Source organism: Nicotiana tabacum, chromosome 1 (assembly GCF_000715075.1).
Source record: "Nicotiana tabacum cultivar K326 chromosome 1, ASM71507v2, whole genome shotgun sequence".
NCBI lineage: Eukaryota > Viridiplantae > Streptophyta > Magnoliopsida > Solanales > Solanaceae > Nicotiana > Nicotiana tabacum.
Genome location: NC_134080.1, coordinates 116,617,197 through 116,626,639, shown reverse-complemented (window position 1 = coordinate 116,626,639; position 9,443 = coordinate 116,617,197). Strand labels below are relative to the sequence as shown.

General features: G+C 35.9%; 1 protein-coding gene across 1 annotated transcript; it reads left to right on the top strand.

Annotated features, from left to right (window-relative positions):
- The first annotated feature begins 388 nt into the window (after positions 1-388).
- On the top strand, positions 389-9,201 carry LOC107794861 (uncharacterized). Its single transcript, XM_075253043.1, has 4 exons — positions 389-546; positions 6,631-6,785; positions 6,952-7,245; positions 8,314-9,201. Exons 2-4 carry the CDS (start codon positions 6,642-6,644, stop codon positions 8,959-8,961), a joined length of 1,086 nt encoding a protein of 361 aa, XP_075109144.1. The 5' UTR covers positions 389-546; positions 6,631-6,641; the 3' UTR covers positions 8,962-9,201.
- Positions 9,202-9,443: the final 242 nt, after the last annotated feature.

Sequence of the window (9,443 nt, the reverse complement as noted above, 5' to 3'; positions counted from 1 at the left end):
TATTTCCATTAATTATGTTTCCATTTATGATTCAAATTTTTAATGTTGTCTTTAAATTGCCAAGTGACTTCTTTTTAGCTTGTCACTTGGCTTAACCACATGCTTCACTACTCTCCTTTTAATATAATATAGATATAGATAATATAGATAATATAGATAATTCTAGGCTAGACTTTCTTCCTTTTAATAATATATAGATATAGATTAGGTAAGTTCCTATTCTTATAAAAAGAAAAATTATTTTTGGTAGTGGAGTTAATTACAGTTGTATTGTATGAATTGAGAAAGGACAAATTAGACTTCCAAGATCTTCAACTCCCACGTGTGTTGCGGGTGCAACAACCATTTTGGTTCAACCAATACTGCTAGACCGGTTATAGCCAGTCACAATCTATTACTTTCTCAAATTGCTAAAAAAGAAGCAGAAAATTCACATCACCACAATCTTCCTTCCTCTCCGATCTGTGTTCACCACACGCCTTCATCGCTTGTGGCGGCCTTCTGCAACCTCAAATCATCGGAATTCGGAAGTTACCAACTTTTCCGGTATCCCCAATTCCATTTCCAATTATTTAATTATCTTTTTTCTCTTTCATATTCCATTGTTCCAATACTTTCTGCTTTTTTTTTTTTTAGGGGGGGGGTTTGGTGGGTGTGTTTGTGTGTGTAGGAATTAGAATAAATTATAGGGATACTGATTTCTTCTGTATGCGTTTAGCTGAGATTAGTTTTTGGTTTTCTCTTTTTCCTTTTGTTATTTCAAATGATTTGGGATATTGGTGTATTTTGATTTTTGAGCTCAATTGTAGTTGATGGTATGACAACAGGGGGAAAAGAAATTAGTTAAAAAAGGTAAAAAGTAAAAAGGGGGGGGGGGGGGGGTGTGGGACAAATGACAATAGGGTCTTAACTCTTTTAGTGTTGAGGAAGTTGAACTTAATTGATTGTGCTACCATGATTTACTCCCACTTGCTGTTAAAAGGAAAAATATCGGCGGATTCATATAGCTGATCCCTACTTGTTTGGGACTGGGACATAATTGTGTAAAAGTTGCAAACTTGTGTGGACGAAGATTACACAGAGAGGAATAGATGTCTTAACATCTAGTAAAAGAGTTCAAAAGATACATGGAGCTTTACAATCTAGTTGATAAAGGGATTATCTTGAAGGAGCCTATTGCTGAACACCTCTGGGAATACCAAACTAGGTGTAAAAGACTGCTGGAACATTGACCTATATGCGTTTGCCCAGCAACTCGGTAGAATACGGAAAGCACCTGCATTTTCTAGTTTTAGGCATGATTTGATATATGATTGTCCAGTCCCATATAATGTGACTCATTCAGGTATCTAACTCTTCTCGCTATAACCGATAAAATCTCCTGACCCCATTTAAACACCCTCTCCCCACGCACGCGCAAAAGAAAAGGCGAAAAAAGGAAAGAAACAGTATTTGGAAAATAAAGGCATGTTTCTTACAAATTATTGGAACGATAAATATCAATCAACCATGTCTCAAAGCCAAACTAGTTGGCATTGGCAGTTTGAACAATTAAATAAGTATGTAAAGTCTCGTAAAGTTCCCCTTTCATTTGGATCTACCATGGTTTTGGGGTGTTTGGTGGAGAGAGATGCATAGCGTATTCAACTTATTGTATGTGAAGTCAAATGGATAAATAGGTTGAGATAATGAAGACTTGAAATGAGAAGAAAGATAGGAAAATTAGGATAATAAAACTAGCTTGAGACCTCAAAGCAAAAAGAGATGAAGTAAGTTGGCTGAAATGAAGAAATGAAGTAGATACAGCTTAATGGCTTGGAGCTATACTGAGAGAAGTTTCAATTAATTGAAAAATATACTCCAAATAAGTCTATGTAATCATAGTTATGCTGTCTGTGAGAAAAAAATTATGTTAACAACGGAGTGAAAATGGATGCATGAAATAAGTAAAGAAGAAGCAGCAGTCAGAATAGAGAAAAACCTCAGTGAAGAACTGGAAGACTAAATAATAAAATCTAGTTAAGGTGAATTTGTAATTTGCCCCAGAGTTGTTAAAGCCACGCTTAAAGCGCTCTTAATCCCTGAAGCGAGGCTCAAAAAATGTTGAGCGCTTCGCCTCGCTTAGCGGACACTTCAGTGTCGTCATCAAGGCTTTAAGGCATACTTTTTGATGTAAAAGAAGAATCTATGTTAAATTTTATTAATTTTGGCCAAGATCATGTTTTAGAGCTCAAGTCCAAACATATGGACTTATTTTCAAGAAGCACAAGAAGTCCAAGAAGCTCGAGATTGATTTCAAGAAGCCAAGATTCTTTCCTTCTTAAAATAGGATTTAATTTATTCCTTTTAGAATAAGGATTTTCCTTCTAATAGGATTCTAGTTTCTTTTCCTTATAGAATAGGGATTTTACTTTCCTTGTCTTTAGTTATTTTATTTCCTTATTAGAATAGGAATTGTAGTCATCAAAGAAGAGACCCTAGGTCTATATAAAGGGTTCTCATGCCTTTGTAGAGTAGAAATCACGTTTTTGAGGCTTGCCCTAGTTTTAAAATAGAGTGTTTTTCTCTATTTTGTCTTCTTTATCCTTGTTTTTGGTTCCAAGCAAGGTGGTGATAGTCTTTATCTTGTTTTCAATTGCGTGTGGTGTTTCTTTATCACGTTAATTGATTTCAAGTGGTGACTTTAGGAACTTTTCATTGAAGAACACGTTTCTTGATATAAATTCGTTATTTTGATATCCTAGAATCAGAACTTTTATTGAACCACTACAACTTCAATATTTATTTGTTTTGAACGAGTAAATAGTCTTTCTTATAGATCAAATTTTCATCTTTCACCTCGTTTTTTGAATCATCATATTCCGAGTTCTCAAACTTGAGATACGTTGTTTCTTGAAACCGGCCCACAAACCACGTTTTCGTTTCAAGATCTTGATCCTGGTCGATTGGTTCTTTGTTAACTCGAAGAATCACATCAATTTGGTATCAGAGCTATAACCTACAGGTCCAAAGGTTGAGAAATCATCATGTCTAAGATTCAACCAAGAGGAAGATTCTTGGTTCATGAAGATGAAGAAACGAGACAACATGAATCTCTTTTCTATACTAGATGTACCTCCCATGGAAAAGTTTGTTTGTTGATCATTGATCGTGGGAGTCACGTAAATATTGTTTCTGAAGAGATGGTTTCTAAACTCGTCTTGTCAACCAAACTTCATCCATATCCTTAAGCATTGAAGTTGAAGATGATGATGGTTTAGAGGTAACTTGTCAATGCCTAGTTTTTTTTTCTATTGGTAAGATCTATAAAGACAAGATTTGGTGTGACGTAGTGAATATGGATGCTTGTCACTTATTACTTGGAAGACCATGGGTGTATGATAGGTGTGCTAAATATGATGAAGACCTTAATACCTATTCTTTTACAGAGGATGGACGTAAGATTATTTTAGTACTGTTGAATCCCAAAGAAATTGCTAAAAAACTGAAGTTCAATGATGATTCTTTTCTGACCAAATTACAAATAATTAGTCCAATCAATAGAGGAAAGTCTTTGAACGTTAGTCCAATTAAGGAGGAGGAGCATGAACCGGATCTACAAGTTGAGGATTTACCTCCAAAGTTTGATGATGATCCGTTGGAGCATCCCATATGTGAGCTTAAATTTTCTCCTAATAGAGATGCTCAACATAATATTAATTTGATTGTCTTTCAAACGCGGCAGCATATTGCATTAATCCAGAAGTCCATGAAATTTTGCAAACACAAGAGGAAGGGTTGCTTAAAAAAGAGTCCATAATAGAAGGTTTGAGTTCATATTTTGTTCCAGTTTTTTCATGCCCCCAAAGGATGAATATATTCAAGAATATGTAAGAGATCTCAACACAAATTTCATTAATGATTATGATCTAGTTAAATATGAGAGCGTTATTGTTGATGAATTCTCAAGAAGATATACTTCAATCTCCAAGCTTGATCCAAAGGTACTTGAGTTTGATTCTTCTAAGGGTTTTCGTTGTGCTAAATCGAATTTTCTTAGCATATTCCATAAGTACCACATTGACATGGAGAAGTTAAGGATTCTCGAAGATCAAAAGAAAATAACTTATGGTTATGAATTGGTGTGTCAAAATCAATTTAAGAGGATTCATTGCAGAAATATTGGTACGAAGTTACTATTGAGAAAGTGAGATTTAGTTCGGCCACATGCTAAGCTTTGTTACAATACGATGAAGATCTTTGACAAGTTAGAAAAATGCAACTTAGAGCCCGGAGAATATGAGTTCAATCAAATAACGGTAATTGCCAATCTTGTGCCATTTGTGGAGCCTTTAGACTCGAGGACGAGTCTTTCTCAACTAGGGGAGAATGATGTAAAAGAAGAATCTATGTTAAATTTTATTAATTTTGGCCAAGATCATGTTTTAGAGCTTAAATCCAAACGTATGGACTTATTTTCAAGAAGCACAAGAAGTCCAAGAAGCTCGAGATTGATTTCAAGAAGCCAAGACTCTTTCCTTCTTAAAATAGGATTTAATTTATTCTTTTTAGAATAAGGATTTTCCTTCTAGTAGGATTCTAGTTTCTTTTCCTTGTAGAATAGGGATTTTACTTTCCTTGTCTTTAGTTATTTTATTTCCTTATTAGAATAGGAATTGTAGTCATCAAAGAAGAGACCCTAGGAGACCCTAGGTCTATATAAAGGGTTCTCATGCCTTTGTAGAGTAGAAATCAGTTTTTGAGGCTTGCCCTAGTTTTACAATAGAGTGTTTTTCTCTATTTTGTCTTCTTTATCCTTGTTTTTGGTTCCAAGCAAGGTGGTGATAGTCTTTATCTTGTTTTCAATTGCGTGTGGTGTTTCTTTATCACGTTAATTGATTTCAAGTGGTGACTTTAGGAACTTTTCATTCAAGAACACGTTTCTTGATATAAATTCGTTATTTTGATATCCTAGAATCAGAACTTTCATTGAACCACTACAGCTTCAATATTTACTTGTTTTGAACGAGTAAATAGTCTTTCTTATAGTTCAGATTGTCATCTTTCACCTCGTTTTTTGAATCATCATAATCCGAGTTCTCAAACTTGAGATACGTTGTTTCTTGAAACCGGCCCACAAACCACGTTTTCGTCTCAAGATCTTGATCCTGGTCGGTTGATTCTTTGTTAACTCGAAGAGTCACATCACTTTTCCTAGCCAATGAGCATAATCCTGAAGAGGCGATATGAAACGATTGATATTTCACTTTAGCGTAAAAAAATTTCAATTTCTTTTCCACATGTTTGTTATTCATGCTTATAATTATTCGTCTTGGACTACATATACATATTTGTATTTTTTGTCCCTTGCGCCTTTTTTCATTAAAGCTCATGCTTTATTTGCGCTCTCGTCTTAAAGCCCAATGGACCTTAGAGCTTTTTCGCGCCTTTTGCCTTTGATAACATTGATTTGCCACGAGTTTTTGGTAATTATAATCCAAATCCATGCTACTTCATTAGCTTAGATTTGGTCAAAGTCCTCTTTTTTCGAAAAGAAACTTATAGGGTTGATCTCAAATGTCTCAGGTAAGAAGTGGTTTTGGAATGGATTATAATTACTAAAAACTTGTGGGTAAATATTAAAACTCCCAAAATGCCTGTGTGTTGTTCTGCACAAACTCAGGTTGTTTAGTTCAAACAATCTAAGTGAATTTGAGTGGCAGATTCAGATTTCTGAAAAAAACTGAAGGAGGAAAAAAATATCAAAAGAAGTATCTTTGATATCTGGTATGGCATACTAATGCTAGTGACATCCTTTTCATGTTTTCCCCAGTTTAATAATGTTTTCAAAGGCTCATTTCAGGCGCTTAAGCCCTGAAGCTCAAAGAAGCTCAGAGTAGGCGCTTCACACCACTTAGGCTACCTTGAGTATAGGCGAGGCATTAAGGCGTGCGCCTAATTGTTATCTTGAATAGAATGATTCTAAACAATAAATATGATTAGCAAAAAGATATTAATTTTTAAGGAAATCATTATCGGCCATTCTTGTTCGTAGTGGTAGAGAGAATCTTCTTCATGCCACTAGGTCAAGAGTTTGAGCCTGGTATCTTGGCAAACAAAAAGTTGTTAAGGAAATCATTAAGAATGAAGTTGTTACTTTTTTCTTACATTACATATACATTTTTATTTTTTTCTTTGTTGTGCCTTTTCTAGCTAAAGCCCACACTTTAATTGCGCTTAAAGCCTTTTGATAAACTTGGAGCATTTTTTAACGCTTTTTGCCTTTGACAATGAATGCCCAGTTATAGGTGGCTGGAAGGACATATAAAGCAAGTCTAAGTCGAGGAAATCATATTTTCTGTTGTTTATTCTCCAGTTCATTTCTTGTTTCTTGCTTTGATGCTGAAGACTCTCCTCTTCTACTCTTTTTCTGTCCTTTCTTTCTCTGTCCTACTTTGCATCATTATGGTCTTGGAAATTGCTTAGTGCTAGTTATATATTATATCTGCTATCTTTCGTATTATGCTAACAGAGTTTTGCCGTGAGCGGCATCTTAATAAATTTGGACATAAATGCTACATCCTATTCCAAAAAGTGTACTCAACCCTCATACCCGTTCTAACAGTCTTCTTTGCCTATATATTCGTTCAGGATCAGAAGAAATGGAGTTCTTCTTCAGGACACAGTATGAGGAGACATCTGGTTGCTCCTTCAATGGGCAGGACATTCAAAGATGCCCATTCTTGAGGAACATCAATAAACCGACAAACTTTTCTTTCTTCTCTTCCCTGAACTTCCCCACACCTGTAAGTTGTGATTTCTTATTGTTGGTGCTTCAAGTCATATGGTTATCCATTTGCTGTAGTACTTTTTAAACATAAACATCCTAGTATTTTTATTATTTGCTTTTGCTTATGCTGTTGTTGCTTCTAATGCTTGTGTGTCTCACGCTTAATCTCTATTACCTTTCAGGTAAAGGGGGGTAAAGGTCCAATTTTTGAAGATGGCCCCAACTTCGATATGGCATTTAAAGTCTTCCATGGAAAAGATGGTGTTGTCCCACTTTCTGGAAGATCTCAACCTTCCAATGACAACACGGAAGCAGAGTCTGCTCCTCAATTTCATCCGTTAGCGACAAAAGCTGCCACCATAAGTTTGTCAGCATTTGGACCAGGAGGTCCTTTTAGTTTTGATTCTTTCTCTCGGAAATGGAATTCACAGAAGAAGAAGCCTGAGTCATCCAAAAAGAAAAAACCTTCTTCTCAGGTTTGTTTGCTGGAATTAACAAGGATATGTGGTATTGAAGAAGCCAAGAATGTTATATTGTAGTTAAAAGCAGCAGTTATTATCATGATTCTAAATTCCTGTTATTGACTATATACTTGAAGACTGAAATGTTCGAAAAATGAATTGGTTAGTTTGCCTGTAAATGGGATTTCTGAAATTTATTCTGTCTTGTGGAGTCCAAATTGTGATGTTCAAAAGATGAAAGGAAATGAAAAGAATGGTTAGATGATAAAACTATTGCTACTAGAGATAGCACTGAATATTCTCGATCTATTGATACTTAAACATGAAAGTTATTCACTTTCTGTATCTTAATTGTCTTGTCAAATGATATTGTCATTCTTTTTAATTGTTCATATTATGTTGACTGGCTTTTACTGGTTTAGTTACTCTGTTGAACCCTTTTGTTTTTCACTGAGGTTCTATCTATCATATGTCAGAAGGAGATGGCACGAAACATTGTAATCTCCTTGGAAACTGATAAGTCAACATTATTTTCTCTTTGATTCTTTAAATTATCATTATAGAGTACTTGCACTTGTTGATTGTTTTGGGTGGTATATTTGTTTTATCTTTGGGAGTATCAATGTTCAAATCTAATGCTTGGTGTGAAATGGATTTCTTTAGGATAAAATGATGACCTTAAAACAGTGTACGTAGAGTTGCACAGCATTGGGAAAAAGAAAATTGTCTGTCTGTATGGCCCTTTTGGATTATTTTCTAATCAACAGGAGGGACTTCATTAAATTAACTGTGGGTTGTCAACTATAAGTCTATAATGTTGGATTGACATTAACTAAATGGTTGTCATAGAAAATGTGTATAGTAAGTTGTTGAATTTGATAAACTCTTCTTGAATATCACGTCACAATTTATTTTGATAGGTCTTCTTGTTTCTGAAAGTGAAATTCAATGGTATATAATTTTTTCAAAGAAATTGACGAGTATTCTCCTTGGTGAAGTGCTACTTTATCACATTCTTATCTGCAAAAATGGCATCTTATAAACTTCGGCTTATCTTTAATTCATCATTTTTTTGTTCTTCAGAACAATTCCTCTAAGCACGAGGCAATGGGGAACGAGTGGTTGGAGACAGGGAACTGTCCTATCGCCAAATCTTATAGAGCTGTGAGCGGTGTCCTCCCACTTGTGGCAACAGCATTTCAGCTGCCTCCTGGAATGAAGCTCAAATGCCCACCTGCAATTGTTGCAGCCAGGGCTGCCCTTGCCAGGACTGCCTTTGTGAAGACTCTGCGGCCACAACCACTGTCTTCAAAGATGCTTGTTATTGGAGCCTTGGGTATGGCAGCCAATATTCCACTAGGCATATGGAGAGAGCACACTGAGAAGTTCTCACCATCTTGGTTTGCTGCTGTCCATGCTGCTGTTCCTTTTATAGCTATGCTGAGGAAGTCGGTTGTGATGCCCAAAACAGCTATGGCATTAACCATTGCTGCTTCAATCTTGGGACAGGTCATTGGCTCAAGAGCAGAGCGACTTCGAATGAAAGCAAAAGCCGAGAGTCTTAAATTGGTAGCGCAGACTGGCTCAGATGGGATTATTGCAGGTCTCAACTCGATCCAGGTCAATAGTATGCCCGACCGGTGCTCATGTGGCAAACAGGGGATGATTAAAGACCAATCCTCGAATGAACCCGGCAACCCTATCACTTCATCTGCCAGTCTTTGTTTCTAAAGGAGGTTTATAGAACTGGTAAATAAGCAGTAGAACTATAAGCTGCATATAAAAAGTGGCAGAGACCAAGGGATTTAACTGTAATATGCATTATTACATATTTAGTTAGGCCCTCTATGTAAAGGAGAAATATTAGCATGACCTATTTGGTCAGGTGTTGCAGAAGAATCCACAAACACAATGTACTATTGTATGGAACCACTATAATATATTTACCAATCATATTCCCACTGCTCTCCAGTTGATCTCCATTGGGTTCTTTATTGTGTTGAATGTAAATTACCATGTTGTTCACTAAAGTGGTAAGCGTGGGTGGAGAAATAGAAGGAGCACTTTGCTATGAAGAAGTGAAGACTTTCTGTCATACTTCAGGAACTACCATACAAGTTGTGTGAAGAAAGGAGCTCATCTGCAGTCTAATATCCAAGTCCTTTCAGCAGATTGGTGGCATACACGTTTCAGTTTGTCTTTTATCGCGTGAC

Excerpts from the sequence above, each read along its gene's own strand:
- LOC107794861 (XM_075253043.1), top strand. The coding sequence starts at position 6,642 with ATGGAGTTCTTCTTCAGGACACAGTATGAGGAGACATCTGGTTGCTCC. Across the intron at positions 6,786-6,951 it reads CCCTGAACTTCCCCACACCT|GTAAAGGGGGGTAAAGGTCC; the intron begins GTAAGTTGTGAT and ends ATTACCTTTCAG. Across the intron at positions 7,246-8,313 it reads AGAAAAAACCTTCTTCTCAG|AACAATTCCTCTAAGCACGA; the intron begins GTTTGTTTGCTG and ends TTTGTTCTTCAG.